This window comes from Antennarius striatus, chromosome 12, assembly GCF_040054535.1.
Source record: "Antennarius striatus isolate MH-2024 chromosome 12, ASM4005453v1, whole genome shotgun sequence".
Classification (NCBI taxonomy): domain Eukaryota; kingdom Metazoa; phylum Chordata; class Actinopteri; order Lophiiformes; family Antennariidae; genus Antennarius; species Antennarius striatus.
Window position 1 is genome coordinate 9,388,624 of NC_090787.1, and position 26,654 is coordinate 9,415,277.

Sequence of the window (26,654 nt, forward strand, 5' to 3'; positions counted from 1 at the left end):
GGAATAATAGGCCCCTTATAACCCAATCGATAGCCGAGCAGAGAGGCAGACTGGGTCGACACTCTTTGATCGGTTTGTGTGTGTCATCTTTGATCGGTTTGTGTGTCAGATCAACTTCCCAGAATAGCAACTTGGGCGTGTTATCTGCGGCTCTGCTCTGCTGTGGAGGAGATGGAGGAGGAAGTCAGTGGTGGATTTAACAACTGTTGCTGCTGCTGCTGTTGTTGCTGCTGCTGCGGAACCAAACTGCCTTTCAGTCCTCGCCGCATGGCGCATGTTGGGCTATTATGATGCCTTTTTCCAAGCCGAGGCATTTAGGCGAGATCAATGTGCAAATTCGTCGGATTACAAAAACTCCAACGGGTTCAAGGTAAAAAAAAAAATCAACAACAAATACCAAAAAAAAAAAAGCAAAACAATGACGAGAAAAGTGTAAGAGCATGAATCGGTTTCCTGTATTAGACTAACTAATAGCGCTTAGTTATCCACACTACGTTATTCGACTTTCGACTACAGACGCTTCGGACTCACTGAAGGCGCATGTCTGCGGCAAAGGCAGACAAGGAGCGTCTGTCTGTTGAATGGAAAGAGGCGGGCTCTGCTTCAGACTGCGGTGATCGGATAACCTGTTGATTTGCAGCTGTCAGTCAGCATCGAGATATGCAGCCTGCAAAAAAAATTCTCTTAACTCGAGAAACACAGAGCATTGCCACAGTACAACACTGTTGGCTTCACGGTTTTGCAGCTGATGGTTATTCCAGAGATGCACTGTTGCCTTCCAGGTATGCACCCTGTCCTAACCGCCTGTCTGTACATCTGCAGGGTAGTCAGGGTAAAGTCAGGGGACATATGCCTACTAGGAAGTAGCGTCAACGTAATGTCTTTAATTGAGATCATCAGTATTTGAATTCTCACATTGGTTGTCATGTCATTTGGAGAGACGGCGATCATGCTGTCGTGTACCCACCGTTTAATTTGACAGTACCTCCCATCACTCCCGTTCCCCGCAGTGACAGTGGGGACACACGAGGTTCTGCCGGCCGGACCTCGAGACGCGTCTTCATACTAGTAGATTTCTCAACATTGCCTGCACACGGATTTCCACTCTTATGGTTGTTGAAAATAGCTTGGCTGCTCCCTGCCGCTATGGCTAATTCCTTAGGAACCGGTGGATCCAGTTTGATCCATCCCTCTCTTTCTTTCCTCTTGCAACTTGTTGAGTCTTTCCCCTTCGTTGTTCCTGCAGTAAAAGTGCACCGGCTTGGATAATTTTGAGTGAGCTCTACTGACGCGTAGCTAGTTTGAATCCAGTGTGTGTGGAGCTGGTCAGGACCCCCTGTTTTGTTTTGTTTTTTAGGGTGAAAGCTTAACGGGACGCTCGAAGAAGACGCAGCAACAGTTGCCCGAACACTACATGCGCTTCTCCTAAACTTTACTCTTCTGAACTCCCTCAGAATATGTTCTTCCTCCTTTCGCTGAACTGCAGCTTAAACGTGTTCAAATAGGATTTATCCTCACTTAATTGTGAGTGATCGCTGGTCGAAGTAGATAGTTTAGACATTTTTGTTTCTTTGAAGGGAGGTGGAGACGATTTGCCCCCCTCCTCCCTCCGTCCTTGACTGAAATTACCAACTAATTTTGCACTGGGGAGACGATTAAGGTAATGTATAAACCAGTAATCTGTTAAAATGTTCATTTCTTATGTTGCTTTGTCTTTAACTTAGTGAAAATTAAGACTTCTCCAAAAAAAAGTTTCCTTCATGTGACTACAAAAATGATTAAATACAGAACTCCACGAGGAGCCAATTACAATTACATTAAACTCAATCCATGTAATAGGGCAATCCATGTACAGTAATAGATAATGGACACAAAGCGTCTTTGACATCTTTGAATTTGTTTACTCTTTCTTCTTTTAATAACAGGACTAAGTTGCATGCTCTACAAATCAGTCAACAGTTGTATTGTGAGTTATTGAAAACTGTCATATGACCTCAGTATATTAATACATTTGAATAAACTCAAATAAAACACTGATTATGTATGTGACTTAACCATATCTGCACATAATGATGACAGTGGATGAAAGGATGAATGTTTAGAAAATATATAAAGTTTCAAAACTAGAAGTTAATGTCTTGTGTTTCATTTTAAAATGAGGTTATTAGAGGTTGATAATTTATTTATTAACCAATAAAGTGGGTTGGAGAGCATAATATACTGGTTTGTATAAAGTATTGAATCTTATCTTGAATTCTAATATTTTGATTCCCTCCTTTTCAAAGGCAGTAGAGTTATGCTACTGCCACTAATAGAGAACGGATAAATGTTATTGACTTTAACCAGTCATATGGATTCTGCGTGAATTAAAAGTCAAGTTTCATACATGTTTTTAGTTACACAAGTGTAGACCTCTTGTCAGCTAAATTTTTGGAGACAAAACCATATTTTGTTGAGCGGATCAGAATATGACACTATGGTTTTACAGCGTTTTTTTTTTTAAACACTTCTCTGACTTGAATCAACCTGGTTCTTAGAGTTGCTGAATGATCTATCATTTGAATTTTAATCTATTTAAAAATCATCCATACTGTTTCTTTATGGTTAATCGTGAATGTGCATATGTTGGTTTAATGGTATTTATGAAGACAGATCAGGCTGCACCCATTTTGAAACATCCTTTGTGTGTGTTTCAATATGCTGATGGTTCTAGTAATACTTTTTTATTCCCTGCAGCACTCCCAAAGCACTTGAAATGGAGGCTCCCGATGGCTGTTGCACTAGTAAGTCAGCATATTTCTTCCAAACTACATTTAATCCTGAATGACATTCACTGACCCAAGCTTTACAAACAAGTACAATGTTATGTTGGAGTGTGTGTTTATGTTCTGTTTTACTAATAGTTTTCACAGTGATGATAATGTCAGTATGTCATTGCGACTTTGACATTAAGTCATCTTGATTTCCATGTCTTATCATGTTAGGTTTTTGACATAATAGTGATACAAAAAAATCTATTGGTGCTATCAACAATCTATAAACTTTTCAAGGGATTTTCCCCTAGTGCAACCCTTTTCCTGTTCAGACCTTAAAGGTAGAGAAAACAGTGAATTATCAACATCCTGTTGAAAGCAGCAGAAAGTGGATATGCACTTTGTGGTGCTCCATTGCCCTTTGCTGGTTTCCTTTGGGCATGTTTCTTCAGTGTCTTCCCTACCCAACATGGTTTTGATGCAGAGGCATACCTAAAATAATAATAATAATAATAATAATAATAATAATAATAATAATAATAATAATAATAATAAATCAATTGTAGGTAGAAAATTGTTTCTGACATATGTGGAAATCTGAAGTCTCCAATGGAGCTCATAGGAACATTTTGCAGGTGGTTTAGGGGTGTCAGCAGAAGAAGAAATTGAGGTTCTACTTTTCCTTGTCTGTCTATGGGTTGCTTCTGAAATCACGGTAAAGTTTTTAAACAAATACTAATTTGCTCTATTGGCATGATTCTGTAGAACTTATGGAAATATACTTCTTTGTGAAATGCATTGGTTTTCATTCTCATTCCTCCATTGTGGTTTGCTGTTTACTCTTCTATATCAGCAAGACTCCTTGTTGCTATGCATTTTTGGCCAGATTTTGAAAGTGCTGTCATTGAACACTATAGTTATGTACAATCAGTACCACCTTGTCTCCCCTTTTTTACATGCTGCTCCATTCTTTGACTCCTCCTCACACACATGTTGACCTCATCTAACACTGTCCGGTCAGACTTGACAAGAGAATCTGCGATAAAGAGAACATATAGAAAAAAAAAATGCATAAAAGCCGAAAGGTAAAAATGATAAATTAATCATTAAAAATATAATGTCACCCACTGGACATTTTGAGTTTGTAGTTTGCTTATTTGTTTAACTAGTAACCAGTAGCTCAGCCTACTTACAGGTTTATAGTGAGCATTTTTTAAACTTGTTTTGACTATGCTACTCCTGTCAGAAGTCTTTTGAATTCCTTTACGGACTTTGAAATGCAAAAGGTCTATAGTGTTTGGAAGCATACTATAAGAGTTCACATGTATGTCAACAAAGGCTCTTCCATTCTGACTGAAATTTGGTATCAATCAAATCTGAATTCATTTCACAAACATAAAATGACAAAAATAGGAGATGGAACAGGATGATATTAATAGAATGAGCTAGAAGCATTAAAACCAGACATACTGTTGCCTAGCTGCTAGACATACAGCCACACTACATCCCACATTAACCCTGACTTATAGTAACTGTCTGTACTGTTGTTAAATTAGCATTTTGTATATACACACAAAAGGCCAGAGTTGGAATTTGTACTTTTACTGGCAAAACAAGGCCAAAATCCCTCTGTCAAACAAACAAACAAACAAACAAACAAACAAACAAACAAAACATAACAACTTTGCATCGCACTGACAAAAGATGATGTCTTGAAATGCTGCATGCTAATACTCAACACAACCGTGGCGACGGCTTTCTTTTTGTAAAAAGCTGTTCAAAAACAGTCATCAAGAATTAAAGCTTTGTTTGCGGTTAATGTACCGAGTTCACATTTTATGTGAACACTAACTTCTTGGCACATTATCATTATTAACCACATTAGCTGTAATCATCATTGCTTTTTTCTCATACTCACAAGAACATACTTTTTTACAACACAATATTTTTTTCTCAGTTACATACAATACTGCAATTTCACATGTATGAAGTAATTCAAAAACTGACTTATTCCACACTCAGCACATTTTTTCTCACAGTCGTCTGACCCACATGACACATTATTATAAAATTTCACACGCACATCTCTTAACATTTCTCAGAGGATAGAAATTAGATATATCCACTGTCTGACACACAAACTCTGTTTTAAACAAATTAGTTGAAACCTGTTGATGGCCGGCACTCAACAAGTATATTTCTAAACTTATCTTGTTTGTATGTGACAAGAGTTTGATAAAATTATGTTATTATGTCATTATGTTTTTAATGATCTTAATGTTGCTAAGTCCAAGCAGTAATTTTCACAGATAGCACATTGTGCAATTTTCTAAAGTACATGATCCGCCAGGAGTTTCAATTTTTCAAATTTTCATTCTTGATATCATTGACATACCATCATTGAAGAGAGAATTATTAAAACGTGTTGCCCATTGCTTACAATATATTTCAATGAATTAAGTTCAAACACTTAATTCAGCAGTACACATTTCCATCAAATAAAACTTTTCAGGAGCATTCTCATACTTCACTTACCTTTTAGATGGTAGCCTAGCCTAAAGCAAAGAACACCCTTTGTGAATTAACAATTTCTGCTAGTTTGTGACTGTGGTTGCCACATAGCATGTACAGTATGTAGCTTGACTGAAGTGAGGAGATTTAGAGATTAATTTCCATCCATTCTTGTTAAAATACTTAATTTTTTTACTTAAAGTAAAACTGGACAGATTTTTATACAAGAGATATTTTTATTTTGCATACCTACAAAAATCAACAAATGATCTTTATATTATCTAGATCATTTCATGTTATGTATCATTAATTATCAATTCTTGTGGTAAGATTTCAAACTGGTGTGGTGGTTTATGTTTAATAAACGTTTAATAATGTTTAATAAAATAATCTTGTGATAAAATAATATAATTCAATAATAGTTATGTGGAAGGCCTAACACTTATGAATCTGAGGATGGGACCACTAATTTGATCTGTTTTACTTAATGTGTAAAAAGATGGCCTCTTAAGGGAAAAATATTTGGTAACACTTGTCGGTCAGTAACCATCCATTGACTCACAGCAGAGTATCTTGGTTTATAAACAAATGAGGGAACACTTGGGAATGAGTGTGTGTTTGGTGTTCAGTTCAACAAGTGGGCCATGCAATATTAGTTAAGTATCTGTAAAATTGTTTGCTTATATCATCGATGATAATGTTGGATTTCTTCTCAACCTGAATTGACAAATAAATATTTTGTACTTATGTACTTTGTCCTGTCTTAAGAAAACCCCAAATTATAATTCACTGTGGATAGTCCCTGAATTGTACCTCATTTCTTTTCTTGTTAAAACAGTATATATTCTGTTCAGAAAGATTTAATTCAGGGTACAAAATAAATATTGCATGAAGGCAATCAATATTATCTGAACAGTAGACTGAGTGTCATTTAAAAAACAAACAAACAACCAACCTATGTAAACTAACTTCTACTTTGTATCATACAACATGCATACTCATTTGTAAACTTGTCTATTCAGTAATCTAAATTTGTCAGTGTTGTTTTCTGCTTATGTTGATGGTATCAGGTTTCTCTGGGTCACACTGGCGTACTTGGAAATTATAGATCACCACGAACAGAAAACTGTACTCTGTGACTTTTAATGTTTGGTCCTTCTGCAATATATTTGGTGTATACTGTATGCTCATAACTTTCATATAAGATTTATCAATAGTACTACTACAATAAAATTTATAGAATTCTCATTTTTCTTTTATGAATGCTTTTTTGTATGTGTGTGGGTGTGTATGTGTGTGTAGTTGTGATAGGAGTTTGTGTCTCAAGGAAGGTTTGGAGTTTGACAGGAAAAACCAGCTCCCATACAATGTCTTTCCATCCAGCCTAAAAGGAGGGCCTTGTAACTCCGGAAAAGAAACTTATTCAGTTCCTCACACACAGTTAGGAATGGCTGGTATTTTTTTCAGTCATTTTATGCATCTTAAAGATTGCTTCATTCTGCTTTATCTTTCTTTCATTTAACTTTGGTTTTATTGTTCCTGAAGCTAGATTTATCATTACTTATGCTTTGTTTTGAAGTTTCAAAAGGATGCATTTATTGACCCTTGTTAGAATCCTTAGTTATGAATGTACAGTATATTAGAACCCATATGTAAATTTGACACCACTGATGAAGTGAACATTTGTTAAAAATATAGCAGTTGCTCATGTACATATTTCTTATCCATTTTCCACCACATCAAAATATCCCATTATACTGTATTGTACTAACTACATTTCCGTTGACCACAATCCGCTGTTTAAATATCCTAATAATACTGTTCAAATAGGATTGACAGCAAGTGATGGACAGCAATGCAAAACCCTAAATTTGTGCAAGCTTTCATGTGGTTGAGCTACAATTTTATGAAGTATAAGCTGTTTTTCTTGATAATTATTTAAAGTTTTCCTATTTCGACTTTTGTCCTTTAAGGACCAAGTTTTTATTAGATTTTTTTATTTTTATTAAAAAGAGACACCAATGATAGCATTGTTCATTATTCAGTTCATATTAATATCTTACATAAACAGTGAATGACTCATTTACGTTAGACCCTTTCACTCACTACATGAAAGCATTAATTGAGGGTGAATTAAGTAGTATTTAAAGGGGTCTAAACATGCTCCTAGGTAGCAGCTACAGTAATGGAAAATCCTTCATGACAAATCTGGGCCACTCCTGTCTCCAGGACAGCATTGCCAAGGGATAGCAAGCACCAGTCACCTGAGATTTCCTCCAACCCCAACGCGTGCAACCCGAGCCCAGGCCCAGGCATTGTTTCATTGGCAGTGTCTCTCAGTATGTCCCACTCAGTTGAACTGCCACGACAATGGAACAATAAACAGAAAAGGTGGTAGAAATAAGAGGAGCTGTCACAGCAAGACGAGATCTGACACCAATTTATTTTTCATCTATGAGGGGTGCTTGAGCGCATATTCCATACTGACAAATTGTCACACGGCCTTCCTCCAAGTGGTTTCACTAGTATCACCTTCCTGCACTTTTTTTATTTTTTTTACTGAAGTTATGACTAAATCAAATTTAAAAGCTTGAGGCTGTGTGGTCATAAATACTGTCTATTTTTGTCTCAGGTATGCTCATACATTTTGTTGATAATTGAATAATGGTTCACTGTGGTTCCACAGGGATCCAACACTTGGGTCAGCAGAGGTGTTTGCTTGTTGCCACTGTGTTGTTCTAGTGACCTTGACGAGGCCAGAGTGTAAGGGGATAAGGGATTGGTTTCCTCTCCCTGTGAGTGGACACAGAGCTATCCATAGCCTGGGTTCTGTACAGACTGCTGAGAGGATGCAATCTGATCCGTATTTGCTGGACATTCAGATCCCATAGGTGCACAGTTTAGACAGTTTGGATAGTTGCAACAGCATGTGTGTCATTACCTCCAAAGTGACCATTCAGGTTATCTTGGAAGAAGACCTGAGAGGGATTGAATTAATAATTTTCAGTCTGAAAGGACAGACCATTCACAAGGCTAATGCATCTTGTGTGAAAGGCTTACTTAATTAAATATAATTTTACCACTCTCCAATTGATTCTCACCATCTATATGAAAGTAGATAGAACAAATATATTTTTTCACCTTAGACGTGTAATATTACAGTATATATGTACTGTATGTATGTATGTATGTATGTATGTATGTATGTATGTATGTATGTATGTATGTACAATATGTACGTCTAAGACTTTTGTTGTGATATCATTACATAATTGTATTTGTGTTATAACCAAGTAAATTTACTGCACAGTCAATATTGCCACGGTTTTGTTTGTCTCCCAGGTAACGGACAATGCTCTCCCAGTGAAGGAGAGAAGTTTGCAGTGTTGACTGATATGTCAAAGCGTAATAGACCGACGGTTCCTCAGTGTCCTAAGTCTCCCACTGGTGAGTGTTCAATCAGATTCTAATTACGTAAGTCTGACAAAAGCAACTACACCATGCATACCTTTGCATCTCAATAAATCTGTTAATTTTGAGTGCTATTTTGCTTCTTCTCACTGAAAATTAAGATTCTTACGATAAAACAACTCCAGAAAGTAATGGATAATGTACTTACATAGAAAAGAAGGCATTTAATTTGAGCTAAATGGAGGATGTCATGTGTTCAAAGGTGCAAAAAATAAAAGACAACTAGGCTGACTCATTACAGAAATGGTAGTGCTAAATGCAAGTAAATATGCAATGTTTCAGTAACTCTCAAGTCAAAACAGCCTGAATTAAATACAAGTCTGCTGCAAAGAAAACTCACAGTTTTGCATTCTGCATAGCACATGTGGAATGCATTGGTTATCATCCATTCATGTGAATTTGCATCACCCTGTATATCTTAACATAAAGTATTCAGTCTGCTAAGCATTTGGCTTACCAGCTCGATCATTTCTCAATATTTTTAGCCATTTCTCTCAGCCTTATGTTCCTCTGTATTTGGTGCACTCCTCTGTATTTGGTGCACTATATGTGCCAGTATAACCAGTCTCAAATCAACCCTTAAAGTTGTAAACTACTTTGGTAAAGATTGTCCAAAATCAATGGATGTAGTAATGGATGGACACATTGATGGATGGATACGTTGAGAAAATGGTGGTTTTTAGGTTTGCAAGATTCTATGCATAATCTGTTTGATTGTATGCAAATGCAACAATTGATCATTATAAGAATACAATCCTGAAGACACACATTAAAAATGCACACATTGTTTCTTTAACAACGACTATAACAAAATAAAAAAGGAAGAACTTTTCTACAGCATAACAAAGAAAATGCCTTATTACACTTTGGTCGTTGTTGCTGCTACCCTGCTGCATTTTTTTTTTTTTTTCAGTTTACAGACTTAATGTCTACAATTGGCTATATCAATATCACTGTGATACAGCAACATAAACAATTTTGAAACTATGTGACGTGAGATAACTATGGTTCACAGGTGAACCTTGGTTCCCCATTGTAAGAGATACAGGAAGGCAGGGCGGGTGATGATTGGAGCTGGTGTCTCTGTGGAAGCTGCACAGTATGATCTGCTTTGAGGTTTTGCTGCAAAAGGGAAAAAGCTGCATTGTGTCATCTGTTCAACAAAATGAATACTGTCATATTTAAGCTAAAAACTTACATTTGCAAACCCTTGCAGAACACCAGGTGTATTATTTTTATGTGCTGGTAATAAAAGACAAATAAAAATACACCATTTAGGTGAGGTGACTCTGACGTAAGAGTGACAGAATATCTTAAGTAGTTGCTCTCAGTCAACCTCTAAATTCATATACTGCCTGATTACTATTGGGGATTATTGCAAAAATATTGAACTACATTTTTCCTGAAGAGGTGTGGAAATACAAGTTTTCTGAAACAGTAGAAGAGGGTGATTTTTACTTTTGTTACTTTCATCTGTAAAAGGTGTATCCTCATCTGACCACTCTGCATTTCACTCTGCCACAGTGAAGAAACAGATGTAAAGATGTAAGGAGCTGAATAGCAAGGACGTTCAGGTCTGCTCTGTGTTGCCAGGATACAGCTGTCGAAGACAATTGTAATGTGGATATTGGAAAAAAGGTTTTTGTATAATTTTAAAGAATTCAGTTGGTCAGGGGGAAAAAAAAATTGCTACTGCTTAATAATCTGTACTGTTACATTATTTATTCATAACAATGCACAGATTAATTAATTAAAAATCTCTAAAGCACCACCAATGACCTACTGAAAGTCTACAAAGGTGTCTGCATTGAGTGACAATTTAACAATTAAAGTCATCAGTGTAGAATAACTTCATTTTCTCTCGATATGCCTCTTTCACAAATTAATGCATAGAAATGTTACCTGCTTTGCACACAAGTTCAGTGTAAAGTGCACCCTCATTCTTTGTAATTAATGCGGGAACCGCACACGATTAACGATTTCCACCTCATTATTATTTACGGTAATTTAAACATTTCTGACCCTCCCCATACTGATATTAAACCACCTTCTATCTGTATTACCTTTTCCCACACTCTTGTGACTCATGTAACGTCTGGATGCCATCAGCCAATTGAATGTGCATACGGTATCACGTGGCTGCCTACACAAACTCCGCAATGAGGTGAAGTCACAAAACTTGATGCACAAATTCGCGAGGGGGCATTATATATGTAAAATCACCGTTGGATTCATGACTCATGCCCAGCGACTGACTTCCTTTTCAACCTAGTGCATATGTTAGTGATTCCCAACACCCACTGCAGCACAAAGCAGAATTTGGGACCACCCCGCAAACAAGATTCTCATACATTCCAAACCTGGTAACACACTAAGGCAGAAGATGGTCCACCCTAAGGACAAACACCACACCCCAAACAGAGTAAAGTAGTATCTGCTATCCAGTGCAGTGAAGAATGCAGTGACCTGTACATTGGGGAGCCCAAATAACCACTCCACAAGCCCATGAATGAACCCAGGAGAACCAACTCCTCAGGACTACACTCAGTAGTCCAATTGCACATGAAAAACACAGGCCACTCCTTTGACGACAGAAATTTCCAGGCTTTAGTCAGTGAAGACAGATGGTCTGAGAGAGGAGTTAAAGAAGGCATTTTTGTCAACTTGGAAAAACCCTGTCTGAATAGAGGATGATTAAGGACATCTTTCGGCCACCTACAGCAATACTGCATTGACTTCCATCCCCAGAAGCCACAACAACCATATTTACACCTGGATCAGGCTCAACATAATAGCACACATAAGGGCGTGTGTGACAATGACCCCCTTATGAAGAGTAACAACCTTAATGAAACCTACTGTGTTGGTGGTTATATTCCTTTGTCCGTTTTTCTGCTCCAACAGGAGTACAAGTATTTTGACTCTCTCCCAGTCGGTCAGAACTGAGGTAGACTCTTGGATGAGAGGTGAAATGTCGTCAGCCAACGTAAAGCAAGTCCATTTGATTATTTTTTGCTACACAGACAGTGAATCAGAATCTTTCTAAGTAAACAGGCTCATCTCTGCATCTGCAATCTGCATAAACCATGCCCACATATCTTTGTAAAAGAACATCTATTTGATGCATGTAAACTAGATGGGTTAAGAGTTTTGAAGTTGTGAGAGATTTCCCCAAAAATCAAAAGAAGAAATTTCACAACAGAATTTGAAGCCATTGTTTCAGAGGTGGATGCAAGGAAAACCACTCTTTTTACTTAGTGTTTCCACTGGAGTATTGATGGTAAACAAAAAAACCCAAACAAACTGAGGTTTCTATCACAGAGGCTGTCAATGCAGGGGTACCTGAGGTCTGCATTGTGGCTCCGGTTAAAAAAAAGATGGTTGCAATAATTGGAGACTCAGCCATCTCTGGCATATATGAACGGCATAATGGGGGAAAGTGATGACATTTGTCTCTCACTTACAGGTAATTATTTATTTGTTTATATTTGGACAGCTTTATTTATTTTTGCTTATGGTGATTGCAAAAGTAAATAAATCTGTAGGCCCAAATGAAGTGAAAGTCTACATCCATGTTGCCACCTCCAGCCACCCATCCCACTCTTCAGACTTTCTCTCGGGACTCTTGATGGCAGGAACACAGGATGTCTAAAGTCCTAAAAAGTCAGGTGGCTCTCCTGAATACAGTGAAGTAGATAGTTAGATTAACAATATTAATGAAACATTGACACAACTTTTTGGAGTATTTTAACTAAAGATTAAATTATTTGAGTAATGGGTATGCACCATTTATTCTGAAACAGTACCTCAAGTGCATGCTTTTGACTTTGGCCCTCTAGAAGCTGTTGCTGCAATTGGTAACAATTTAGTGTGTTCAAGTAAATTAACACGTTGGATGAACTTGGCTCTAGTTACAACTTATTAAATCAAGTTGAACAAATGTATATGTACTATAATGCCATTCAAAATTTTAGGGATGGGGCAGCGCAGAGAAGTCAAACTTGATGAGCCATGCAATCTTTTTGAGTAGTGCTCTAATCAAGTATGTCTGTGTTGGTTCTCAATTATCCAGGTCATGGTTATCCAAAGTTGTTTAAATCAATCCACTGGACTTTAAAAAAGTTTCTTGAAGACATTTTGCCTCTCATTCAAGAGGCTTCTTCAGTTCTGAAGGTGGCTGGTCTTGTCCCAGCTTATTAACCCTGTGGGGTGTGGTCAGTGCTATCCACATTTCAATAACCGTAGTTGAAAAATGTCTGGCTTTTCAACGATGATTGGTGAGGGTGCCAGGGAGTGCAAAAGAGGGGTCGTTGAAATTTGAGTTTCACTGAGCCTTTGTATACTAATGAGGGTCATAAACATGATACACATTACCTGGGTAATCTGCTGAGAAATTATTTTTGGGACTTTCAAAAGGACCTAATTGAAAATGGGCAAAAAGGTGATGTTGCAGACCATTCCCCCGTTCAGAGGTGGTTTCTCCACTTTGATCTGGATGGCTTCTTTCATTCTTCTCTCAAATCATCTGTCTTCCCTGTCCAAGATCTGAACATCTGTATCCTGAAATGAGTGTCCCTCTTACTAGAGGTAAAGGAAGACTGCTGATTCCTGACCTGATGAGTATGCTTTTCTGTGCTGTGCTTGTGTAGTGGTTGTTTGGGTTCCCCTATGTGGACATCTAAGCATTCCTCGCTGCATTTAACTACATATACCAGATTCCTCTTCTGACTGTGTGGTGTGGGGTCTTTCGGGTGGACCAGTCTTTGTCTGAGGGTGTTGCCCGGCTTAAAGTACACAGGAACCTGGTGTTTGTTGAAGATCCTTCTCAATTTTTCAGACACTCCAGACAGGTATCGGATCACTATACCATTATGCTTTCTCTCCTTGTCTTCCGTCCACACTGGGTTATTCTCCTCTCTGGATCTTATGTGAGTCTTCACAAACGTCTAGTCAGGATATCCACACGTTTTCAGTGTTCCTTTCAGGTGTTGGTGTTCTTTTACCTTGTCTTGGGTATTGGTTGGCAGCTTATCAGCCCTGTTTTGCAGGGTCCTGATGATGCTAAGCTTGTGCTGCAGCGGGTGGTGAGAGTCAAAGACCAGGTATTGGTCAGTGTGTGTTGGTTTCCTGTATACCCCAATGTTTCCTGTATACTCCAATTTATATAGACCTCACAATCCAGTAGTAACATTTCTTTTTTTCACAAATGTCTTGCAGAATTTAATAAATTTGACAATACAAAACCATGTATGATTGTTGTCAATTGCATTGCTGTGATTGTTTTAATGTTGTCTGACATCACTCTGCCTTGTCGCGTTGGTATACTTCTTAACAAGTCGCTGGGTGCGGCTGGATAATGCATTGGGAATCTAACTTCAACGTGGTTGATTTAGAGCCCAGCCTTTTTTGAGTAGCTTCCTTCTTCTCTCTCATCTGAGAACAAAAGAGATCTGATACTCATAGTAAATTAAGGTAGTGACTAGGAAGAACAGGATCTTCAAAATAACTTTGTCCATGTACTGTTGTTGTTGTCATTTTAATAAGTCTAGTTATCTGCTTCACATCTCATTTTGTGTCAGTCTGATTTAACCCCACTGTTTTATGTTTGTGAAAATATATTGTTATTTGTATCCCCTAAACTAAAAACAAAGTTTTTACACAATGCCTATTGGGGTATGGAAAATGGTCTTAACAGTGGGCTCCAAGTTTTTGTACAAGTGTTATGTAAACAAGTCCTGAATTTTGAATATGTGGACTTAATCTCTAATTTGTTGGTTACACATAAACTTACTAATGAATCTTGAAACTGACTGGAAGGGTGGGTCTGCCATGGAAACATTTTGTAGCTAAATTCTGAGAACTGTCACTAGTGAAATGTTTTTCTACCTATACCCATGTGATTTTAAATTCCAGGTATAGGTTCCCATGGAGTAAGATTATGAGAGTTGAACAGTTGTGGTTCTATTGCTTTTTTGAGAAAACTGAGTGGCTGAGTGTGCTACCTGATATGCAGTGGCAAAAATACTGTTGTCCAGTGTTTATGATGAATGAAAAATTAAGAGTAAGAACAAAGACATTCCAACAATGAGTGTTAATAAATATATTCTACAAGAAAAAAAATAAATATATATCTGTAGAAATGATAGCTGTACAGACGGCTCTTTGCCACAAGTGATAGAGAAAACAGATGAGTACTTTATTAATAATGTGTTTCCTAACATGGATATGACAATACAAAAGGCATTCTGGAGCACCGAGTATGGGGAAGAACACAGTGATCATGTCAGAATATCATGATAATTGTATTAACTTGAAGTCTGAGTTATTAAATTATTACTTTTGTTAAAAAAATTAAGAAAATATATGGGTGATTCAAATTAATAACTTTAGTGTATATGCTATAAAAGCAGTGTAGTTCTTTTTTTTTTCCTTTTTGCTGATTATTGGAATAAGAATCACTGTGAATGAAATCACTTGCTGCTACAGTCTGGTAGATGATTAGACTTTTGTCATTAATTACTAGGGACAGATAACTTAGGTCTGATAACTGTGTACAACCACAGCCACCTGCACATAATTTTACAAACATTTGGCTTTGTCATCCAGCTTACCTCCCACCTGGTTGTCAGGTGCGAGCTACAGGGCCTCCGGCACTCCTACAGGGCCTCTGGCACTCCTTCTCTCCCCAGGGAGAGCTAAGAACTAGACCAGCGTGTTCTTGTTCTCTCTCTCTCTCTCTCTCTCTCTCTCTCTCTCTCTCTCTCTCTCTCTCTCTCTCTCTCTCTCTCTCTCTCTCTCTCTCTCTCTCTCTCTCTCTCTCTCTCTCTCCTGCATTGAACCCCCATCATTGTTGCTACAATGAATCCAACCAGTGATGTTGGATTTTTTTCGGACTGCCATCATTGGGTCCCTAAGAGCGTCCTCTTTCTGCTCAAGGAGGAGGTAGGGCAGGGACTCATCCATCTGACCAGCTGAAGCTCTGCGTTCCGGCTGCAATTCATTCAGCGGTTCCTGTCTGGCCCTGAAGACCAACACAGGCAGTACTGGCTTAATGCTGGGGTCTGGGTCTCGAATACTCGCTGTTCTTAATGGACCTGAAAAACGAAAGCCTGGGAGATCTTCCATGTTTTTATCGGAGCGTTTTTGGAATCTGGTGACTTTTGTCCAAGAGAAGACAATAGGATTTTAAATCACTCAATTGCTTTTTAAAGGAACCTGTTATCAAAAGAGGACTTTTCAATGTAAGAACTTTTGCAGGAACATGTGGAGTCCAAATTCATCACGGCTAAAATCTCCACGTTTGGACGTGTGGTGGAGATTTTGGACCCACCCTGGATGGCGCTGCTGCTTTATCCTATACTGTGGGTGTGACCTCAGCGAGACTCATCGGAAGACATTTGAGGAGCTAGAAGAGCCCACAGCACCCCACAGCAACTAACTTTGATAAATTCTTATTGTAGAGGCCTATCAAAACCCAAATCACATTGACCCTTTGCTCTACCGACTCCATGTTAGATCCGATCAGCCTCAGTAACAATAAGGGAAAAGCCATGTATAAATTGATGGTAAGGGTTCTAAACAATGATAAACTTAAAACATCGGGTTGACACACCATGAGGGTTCACTTTGGGCTGACAGTGAATGTGAACCCTTCATGGGAGTCTTTCTATAAGCCGCCTTTAACAAAGAGGGTTGGAGATCTCCGATGGAGGATTTTACATGGCACTATAGCCATCAACACTTTTATTGCAGTTTTGAATCCAAATGTGTCTGTTCTGTTCTCACAAGGAAACTATTTTTCACTTCTTCCTAGACTGTCACAGACTCAACAATCTATTGCTGTTTGTAGACGGAATATTTCTCTCATTCGGTCTTGTTTTTTAAAAACAGCTATTCATTATTGGTCTGAAACATATAAAAAATTTTAAAAAGCATTGGTGGATTCTAAATTTTCTTCTGGGCCAAGCAAAGATGGGGATTTATCTAAGCAGGATGGAAAAGGTTGAATTTTTGTCTAATTTCAGATCAGAAGACATTTTAAGAAGAATGTGTCAAACAAGAATCCCAATCGATTTGAACTATTTCAGAGATATGAATTGTTTAGATAATTTTACGAACCTGTGGTGTGTCAAAGGTGTCTTATAGTCCGTGTTAAATGAGGAACTTATGTTCAGTCAGTGTTTGGCTTAATTCAAGTAGATTTTGCCCACATTTCATATGATGTGTTTTTTTGAATTGTGTGTTCCTGTTAGAGTGAATCTCTCTTGGATGTTGTTAATGTAAGTATCTTGTAATATCGAGTTCATGAATAAATGTGATTTTAAAAATCAAATCTCTCTCTCTCTCTCCCTCTCTCTCTCTCTCTCTCTCTCTCTCTCTTTCTCTCTCTCTCTCACCCATCCAATTCACAAATGTCACATATTTTGCATTAATATATCGTGCTATGTATGATGGATGCTGCGATTTCTGAACGACTATGCAAAGATACCAAGCTCAGTACAATATTGTGTTTGTTTGTGTTTTACAGGCATGACAATTAAGCAAGAGGAAGAGACAGTGGAAGAGGCTGAGAAAAGAAGTCCTGCACCTGAAGAAACAAGCCAGACAAGAGAAGAAAACACAGCATTGGAGGAATCTACAAGTGGCAGTCCAAATAATGTACAGGATGCATTATCTGGACAAAATACCACATCTGATGCAGGAACTCGACAACCACAAGGTACCCACGAATGTATTTCACAAAACCATAAGAAAATAATGCAGTGCTTTTAAAATGACTTTTTATGTAGTAATAATTTTGTTCATTAACAATACACAGAAAGGTTTTCTGTTAGTGTGTTTTGTTTATGACAGAAGCTCAGAGTTGAAATTATTATAAGGGGAAAAAAAATCCTTGGAATCCCCCATAACCTGTTCCAACTCATGCCATGAGTTCTCTGGTTGTTACAGCGATAGGATCAGATTTCTTTTTTCCAACCGACTGCATATCAGAAGGTTTTCCATTAGAACTCATTACATTAGTCAAGAGTTATTCTAAAATCAGTTGGGTGATGTCTAATGAGTGGTCTGTACTGTCGAAAGGTACAGAAAGTCATGCACATCCACAGGTTGAGTCTGAAAGACAAGCATTTCAACTACTCAATGTGATTATTGTGCACATGATAATAAAACCGATTTGATTGATTGATTTATTAATGATATTTGTATACATTTGGTTCTAAAATGCTGAGAGAAACTCAGTCTGTTTTGTAGGCTCTGTTTGAGTCAGTTTGTTTAGTTAATATGGTTATTGTACTGCATTGATTTAACTGAATTCAGTTCTCCACTGTGAAGTCCACCTACCTGAGATGAAGCAAAATGATTCCACAGGAATATTATGTTGATTACTTGAATGTCAGCAGTTGTTATGTTGCTTTACATTGACAGTCTTAGGGCATAGTTCAAGGAGTTGTACATCACTTGAGGAAGACTTAATGGACAAATTTTTCATTAAAAATATAGGTGATGTTAAATTGAATGATACTGCTCAAAATGAGTCAGGACAGAAATTACATTATGGGAAAAAAAGTATGCAGGGTTTGTTATGCTTTCTAAAAATATCAACTAATTTGAGTGGATTATTGACTTCCTGTTCCTGTGTCAATCAGGTGACAGGCCATTCCAGTGCAACCAGTGTGGCATCTCATTCACCCAGAAAGGAAATCTGCTGCGACACATTAAGCTGCATACAGGTGAAAAACCCTTCAAATGCCCCTTCTGCAGCTATGCCTGCCGGCGGCGCGATGCCCTGACTGGTCATTTGCGAACTCATGCTGGTAAGGCTTGTGCTCTTCTAATACTTGAGACGTTAATTTCTTTCATTAGAAGTGCTTCCGACATCTGAAAAAAATACCTCAATGTTTTTAAGGCTGTTATTGAAGATTTTACATGAGATTCAGTTTTTCCTAAAATGCGGTATATGTTCACAGTATCTTCGATGTGTATGTCCACAATTTAATGTGTATGAACTCTCTCCAGACTGCTTCTCTTTACTATAGGGGTCTTGAAAAAATTAAGTTGCTTTTGAAATATACAATGAAATATAGCTTCCTTTAGTTAAAGCTAACACAGAAATGCTCCTACCTTGTTGAAAATAAAACCCGTCTTTGTGATAACACATTTTTTTCAACCTTCAATATATTCGTACTTTGTGCATGCCTCTTAAATATCTCTTGAGATTTCTTTCTTCTCTTTCGATGCTTTGTGTGTCTAATGGGAGAGCTAACAGAGCTACAGTATCCACAATAATCATACATGCCTGTTGGTGACTCAGTTACATATTGTAGGCATATTGTAGAGATATAATGTTTTTTTTCTTTTTTCTTTTTTTTTTTGGGGTGAGTGCATACAACATACTGAGTGCTTTATCATTAGCTGCCAAGGACATGTGGCTCCTTAGTTGCGTCCCCTGCCATTGAGCTAACTGTTTGTTGAGAACCATGAGGAACACTGACTGTGTCTCAACTGTAACCCACTTTCTTAATGCAGAAGATGTGCACACCCCTCTCTTTCTGGCAGCATTATTGAATGTTCATAATAATTAATAATTTTCAATTTAAAGGTCCAAAGATTACACCAACCTATTTTGAACCAGGACACATTTGTTTTTTGTTTTTTTCACAGAGATTTGTTTTTATTTCAAAGTTCAAATTAGGATGTGTAATTGCAGAGAAGCTATGTTAAGTCAAATAAATGAAACTCTCAATCATTATAGTTTTAATTTAGTGCCCTGATGTGTTTTTACCTATTCCACCAATTTATTCTTGGATATTTTTAATGATTATCCAAATTATATAAGAATGGTGTCAAAATGACTGCCTATGGTAGTTAAATAGTAATTCTCAGATCTCTTTAGTGAAATTTTAATGATCAAACAATGTTAGAATAAGATATACACACATTTAGGAAAAGTCAGGGTCCTATTGGTACATATGTTTTTGGGGGTTTTTAAAACCAAGTTATGACATTTCAAATTTTGAAAGCAGTCAAAATGACTGCCTTGGGAGTTCTAGTGTTAAATTAATCCACTGGACTTTAAGTACGTTTCTTGAAGATGTTTTGTCTGTCATCCAAGATACTTCGTAAGTTCTTAAAGTCCAGTGTAATGATTTAAAGAGCTTTTAATAACCATGACCCAGATAACTGATAATCTACACAGACATATTGAGATGTGAAGGATATCAAATGTGTCACAGTGTTTTGATTTGACCAATTTCCAGTTAGTCAAATCTAAACAGCAGATTAAATCTACTGTTCAACATAGCTCATTATCATGACTAAAAATAAAAGGAATATTTAAGTAAGGTAGATTATTGAGGTTCACCAGCTATCTGCAACATGGACATTTGTGGGTAGGTGTAAAAATATAAAACAGCAATGAGGTCTACGTTATGTGACAGCATACACTAATGCACTATGGATGTTTGAGCAGTAACTGAAAGAGTATTCCCTACGCCATCATTTTACCTTCTTTCCAGGAATTAGCAAAGACAATCATCTCCATGGTGATCACATGGTTAAACAGAGTTAATATTACCATCTCTCGAGCAAAATCTGTTCACACTTCAATACAGTAGTACAGAAACCTTTTACGAGTTATGAGCCATCATTTTTGTGTGTCTGTTCATACTCAGAAGGAGTAATCGATTATTATATCTGGTGCAGAGGTTTTGTCAATATAATGCCTTTCATCAACTATATAAAGTACTGAATTATAGGCACAGCATAAAACCCATTGTTTATCCATGTGATTCAATGATCAAGTTTTCTTTTGATGCACAGTTGGCCTTTTCAAGCTAAAATAAGTGTTGTTTTCTTTCTTATACCCACATCTTAACTCAATGCACAACATTATTATGAGTGTCATGAAATAGAAGAAACTTACCATCCCCTCATGAGGGGCAAGAAGTACTTATGCACATGTGAAGTATCACCTTCCTCTAAATGTGTGTGCTTGTGTGTGCATTTGTGACAACTGTCATGCCTCAAACTGAAACATGTGTGTTTTCTCTGTTCTCACAGTGATGAGCGCCAGCTCATCCGCACATTTTATAGTAAATTAGAATCACTATTGATCACTTTGTCAAAGATGTCTAGGTTGCATTGGTATGCTTGTGTAACCCTTCTTTTCATTCAATGCTTTTATGAGTCACTGCACTGGTTTTGAGACTTCTCAGTCATGGGACTCTCATTTCCACAGTAGTTTTTTTCTTGCGTAGGATGAATGATGGAAACAATTGATTGCACAGAGTTTATAACATGAGCTGATAACAAATCATTTGGCTTATTGTTACTGTAGACTCTCCTACATTTCTTAAATCACTGGTGACACCGTGATGTCATACATTACTAATGAATGTTAGGCTACAATCCTTGGTGGCCATCTTTGGCATGTTTGATAAAGGTTTGGTGGTTCTACGAGATGGATAAAAAATATGTCTTCATCTTTCCATTTGTCTGGGTGGGAAATAATTGAATGAAAAAGAAATTGCACAATGAATCATACTACACCTCCATAGCAGTTAAAAATTGGACTTGGTGGTTTCCTACCGCCACCATAGGATGCTTTGTCAACTCTGCTTTTCTCTAAAACATAGAGTGGTTTTGCCCACAGCTGGTCTTTCTCTCTAGCATGAGTTGTGTGGGATTCTCACACTGGTAGTGAAACATCCATGATCTCAGTGACTGGTGTGTTTGTACTAGTGACTGCAGTATTTACTACTACGCACCGCCTGTGACACTGCAGCAGGTTTCATTATCTCATTGAATGCTACCCACTCTTTCTGTACAGCGATTCGTGAAGTTAATATTTTCTCCCTTCAATGTCTTCACTATTAGTTGGCAAACCACACAAGTGTAACTACTGTGGACGGAGTTACAAACAGCGCACATCTCTGGAGGAACATAAAGAGCGATGCCATAATTACCTACAGGGTATTGGCCTGGATCCAACTGCTAACACTGGCCTCTTTGCAGGTAAATAGCTTTATTGAAAATGATGTGCACTAGAAACATAAGTGCAGTACAGTGAAGTTTTGTTGAAAACACATCACAGTAATTAAAGACAGTAATGACATTGATTATGGCGTTAACTTCTGAATTTTTAATCCACTTGACTCAGAAGGGATACTTTTAAATGACCGATGATACTTAAAAAGTCTTGAAAGTAGAAAATCTGTAATATAGGGATGTTTTTTTTCTGCATTCTTATGTGTGTGTGTGTGTGTGTGTGTGTGTGTGTGTGTGTGTGTGTGTGTGTGTGTGTTTACAGTTCAGACATAGCAACTTTTGTAATGTACATATGTATTATTATTGAACTGTTTCAAAAAGGATTTATTCAAACAGTAATTCTTCAGGGACAACTGAGTAACGAATACAGCATTCCCAGTGTCATTAAAAAAAAGTTTATGACATATGGATAAACAATTTAAGGTCATGTAAATGTGGATTTTCTTCTATAATTATAAGAAAAATGCTCTGTGTAGTTTACTAAAATAATACTCCTGTATCCTTCCTTCTCAAACTTTCAAGGTGAGGCTCCCACAGAACCAAGAGCAATGGCAGAGACCAACACCATGGCTTCATTTGATAGACCGCCTGTTATTGAAAGACTACACAACAATGGCAAAAGGAAGAGCACCACACCCCAGAAATTTGTGGGTGGGTATTTCAAACATGTTAAATGAATTCTTCTTTTTTATTCAGGATCATTGGCAATCATCAACAATATTATTAAATATGATTACATGTGATTTGTTCTGTTGCAGTCTGACCTTGTGGACCGTCATGAAATTCAAATAGTTAAATCTGGACAACTTACCCAGTTGTCCAAACTTATACATGTGGTGAAATTAATTTATTACAAACGCTCATATGGACCTGAAAGTGCTATGAGTACCCCTTATTGCTATGTATTAATCAAGTTTCCATAACACAATATTATTTTCAGAATGAAATATAGAATAGAAATATGTGATTAATTGAACATTTACTTCTATGAAATGCCTTAGACTGTAACATCACACAGTAGGTCTGTCTTACTTATGAGCACAGATTTTTTTTTTCTGACTTTGGTTTTATTTGCCACATTATTGGAAAAATAAATAGCGCGAGCTAGATCAAGTGGCTGACTGAGAACCGAGGAAATGTTTTTCACTCTGTGGTTAAGTACACCTGTAACTTTGCCATTGCTCTTATCTAGAGACAACAGCTTACCGCATCCCTGTTAAAGAGGGGTTAAACGGTGCAGTAGTAGATGGATGGGGCTTTCCACCCCATTTGACACTTACACACAGAACATTAAGTACAAAACATGATAACCAAGGCCTGAATACTCAAGAAATGTGAGTTTGACTGGCTAACAGGACTTTTGTCAAGTCAGTTTTGTGCAAATTGTTCTTTCTGTATTCACCTCAGCCAATTTATATACACGTACATATATCTGTAATGTTTTGTGACACATTTTAAAGTTGACACATTGTCATGTTGGTAAGTAATTGATTTCACAGTCATTGTGTTACTCTATTTCATGCAGGTGAAAAGATATTATGCTACAACTATCCTGATATAGGCTATGAGATGGGTGTTAAATATGACAAGCATGGTGAACTTCTGCCAACCCACATGATGGAGCAGGCCATTAGCAATGCCATGACATACTTGGGATCAGACGGCCTTCGGCCCATGCTGCCTCACCCAGTCTCCCCCATCTCCATGGCTGAGGTTGTGCCTATGGTCAACCCCCTTTTCCACCACGTCCTACCTTTGAGGCAACGAACAGAGCGTACAGGAAACTGTGACACAGTGCAATCTCACTCCCTAGATCATTCCAGCCATCCGACCACAAATGGCCCCAATACTTTAACCAGGCAAGGGAAACAACAACATAAAGGACACGAGGAATCTTCGAACAACAGCGGACTTGATTCTGCTGACTCAGCACGCAGCAGTCCTCAAGATAGGCAGGGGTACCATGGGAGCAACGCCACTTCTGGCCTCAGGTCTCAAGCCAGTCCAGCTGTGGTCTCTTCAGGAGAGCGGATGATGGAATCATCAACCAGAAGTGGGACAGGAATTGGGTCTGGGGTCATGCGACTTGCCACTGAAAGACCCATGAGCCAGGACGCATTTCGGGTGTTTGGGCAAGAGGGCCAGGAATTGCGGGCCTTCCAGTGCGAGCACTGCCGGGTGCTCTTCCTGGACCATGTCATGTACACCATCCATATGGGTTGCCACGGATACAGGGATCCACTGGAATGCAACATTTGTGGTCACCGCAGCAAAGACCGCTATGAATTCTCCTCTCACATAGTCCGCGGTGAACACAGCTTCCGGTAAGAGGATTGGTGGGAAGGCAGAGAAAGGAAGCATACAAAAAGTTAGTTATCCGTCCTTAACCCCAGACCTCTGGGATTGTACGGTTGAACAGGACTATAAGTGTAGCACAATCATAGCGTAGACTTCTTTTTAAGCTACTGTGTTTGAATTTAACAACCATATGAAGGCATGGCCCAAAGACACATTTTCTACTTATTAAATTAACTATGTAGAGGAAGGAAGTTACTTTTTTCTCCCGTATCGTGTTCATGAAGAGCAGCTGACGAGTTTGACTAGTTTTTGATTTAGACAAATTTGGAAATATCTTCTTTTGTGCTTGTCCTGTCATAATGCTTTTGTTACACAAAAATGTCTCTCAGAAATAATGGAGTAGGAAATGTCTTTAGAGCACAGTGCACTGGATGAAATGATTTAAAATATGTTCAGTTTAACCACAATGCCACAGTTAACATTGATGCCAGTGAAGTATTCAGGTTAGGATTACTGTAGTTTAAATCAAACAACCTTTCTTCGGTACCTTTATTAATGGTATTGCTGCTTGGTAGATAATACTATGGACTGTGGTGTTTTATAAAAGTTCCTATCAGTTTTCTCTTCTTTTATGACATTGCAAAAGGAAATGGTACAGTGTATATAGCATTATGGTCATTGTCATATTCTCTTCTATCTGAAAGAAAAGTGTCAAAGTAGGGTTATTTTAAGTTTTATGTTCATCTCTGATTGAACCTACTAGCTAGAAAGTCAAGATTCTGTCATCGTCAGTATTTTCTTCTGCTTTGATATTGCTGTGTTTAAATGCAGAATTTTGTAACCAATCGGCAAACAGATTCTTAAAGAAACCAAACATTACACTATTTAAAATTAAATCATAGTATACCACTGTACCCAATTGTACCCAAAGTTGTGTTCCAATAATAATTATTGGGACACAGCGTTGTCACTTATATTTTAAAATCAGTATAAGTGACAACTGAATTTGTCAAGAAAAAAAAATATGAAAATGTATAGTGCAGTCAATAATTTGGGCACAGTTTTCTATTGTAATGACAAGAAGGTGTGTCCAAGAGCATGGCCTTAAAAATCAACAGCACACATCACAAGGCTTCTTCGGTATATTAAAACAATCCTAAGCAACCAAGAGTAGTTTAAGTTTAAACTAAGTATCGATCTCAGAAAACTACCTCTTAACCACGTATAGGATTCAGCTGATGTAATCTAACCTTAATTTTTAGACTAACGCTGACATTACAATACATTGTGGGGCTGTGTTTACTACCAAACAGTAATGGACCAGCCCTGCTCATAGCCAAAATGGCTTTAATAAAATTATTTAAAAATTTTGCCACCATCCCTTTCATCACTTGCTTCCTTTTTACTCACACCGCCCACATTTTTACAATTACAGGTGTTGTTAAAGAAATCATGTCATGATTTCATTATTCAAACAGTCTTTGTGATTCAGCCTGGATGGCTTCAGTTCTTTGTTATGGGGTCTTTTGGAAATGCTGCTGTTTTGTTGCCCAGCAGTGCGTGCGTGTGTGTGTGTGTGTGTGTGTGTGTGTGTGTGTGTGTGTGTGTGTGTGTGTGTGTGTGTGTGTGTGTGTGTGTGTGTGTGTGTGTGTGTGTGTGTGTGCGTGCGTGCGTGCATGTGTGGTTTGTGTCAGTGTAATTTTTTATTCTATGTGACTTTCAGGTAATAACAGACCCTGGACAGACAATATGTTCTGAGGTGCTTTTGCCTTGTCATCTTAAAATGTTGCATAACTCAGCTTTAATTCCAACTGAATGCCTGTAACTTACTGTTATGTGGGAACAGAGGGAATTCTTGATGTGCATGAAAGTATTTCTTCATATTTATTTCCTGATTTATTTGAATCAATCTCTTGATTCTCTGCTCCTCACCAACGCCATCTCAATCATACACACAGAGACACAGACACACACACACACACACACACACACGCACACACACACACACACACACACGCACGATTGTCTTTCCCTTCTCTTGTCTCTTTTCTTCTCTGGATCCTTTGCATTCCCATAGTCTCACCACATACAGGTATGACCTTGTACATAGAATGGAATTGGATGAAACTCTAGTGGGAGGAAAAATGTAAAGATTGTGATTTGCACATTACAAAAGTGTAGCTTTTTGTGCAACCTCTGTAAGCCTACTCTAACATTAGAAGATCATGTATCCAAAATGCAATAGAAAGGCAAAGGCCACTTTCCATATCTCTTGATCATTGTCAACAGTATGTTAATAAAGCTAGTTACAGCTTTCTCAGCTTGCAGTAAAATGACCCAGATAAGACTGCACACTTTGTTAAGCACAGTTGGCCAAGCACTTTAAGTCAATGCCCAATTGGCAGCATTTTTTTCTTCTTCTGTTTCTATGTTCAAGTGTCGATAGAAAGGAACTAAATCATTAAAGAACATGCAGTAGTCTTTTTCTCTGTAATAACAATCTTTGACATGGTTACTGAAAAGTAAGCCTTGATGGTTTTGCTATGCAGTCTGATGAGCATGTTCTTTTTACTG

At 37.8% G+C, this 26,654-nt stretch overlaps 1 protein-coding gene across 1 annotated transcript; it reads left to right on the forward strand.

Annotated features, from left to right (window-relative positions):
• ikzf2 (IKAROS family zinc finger 2) lies at positions 1–25,464 on the forward strand. The gene is made up of 8 exons (XM_068329562.1): positions 1–782; positions 2,737–2,783; positions 8,607–8,711; positions 17,263–17,454; positions 18,383–18,550; positions 21,612–21,749; positions 22,305–22,433; positions 23,308–25,464. Exons 1-8 carry the CDS (start codon positions 661–663, stop codon positions 24,108–24,110), a joined length of 1,704 nt encoding a protein of 567 aa, XP_068185663.1. The 5' UTR covers positions 1–660; the 3' UTR covers positions 24,111–25,464.
• Positions 25,465–26,654: the final 1,190 nt, after the last annotated feature.

Excerpts from the sequence above, each read along its gene's own strand:
- ikzf2 (XM_068329562.1), top strand. The coding sequence starts at position 661 with ATGCAGCCTGCAAAAAAAATTCTCTTAACTCGAGAAACACAGAGCATT. Across the intron at positions 2,784-8,606 it reads TCCCGATGGCTGTTGCACTA|GTAACGGACAATGCTCTCCC; the intron begins GTAAGTCAGCAT and ends TTTGTCTCCCAG. Across the intron at positions 8,712-17,262 it reads GTGTCCTAAGTCTCCCACTG|GCATGACAATTAAGCAAGAG; the intron begins GTGAGTGTTCAA and ends TGTGTTTTACAG.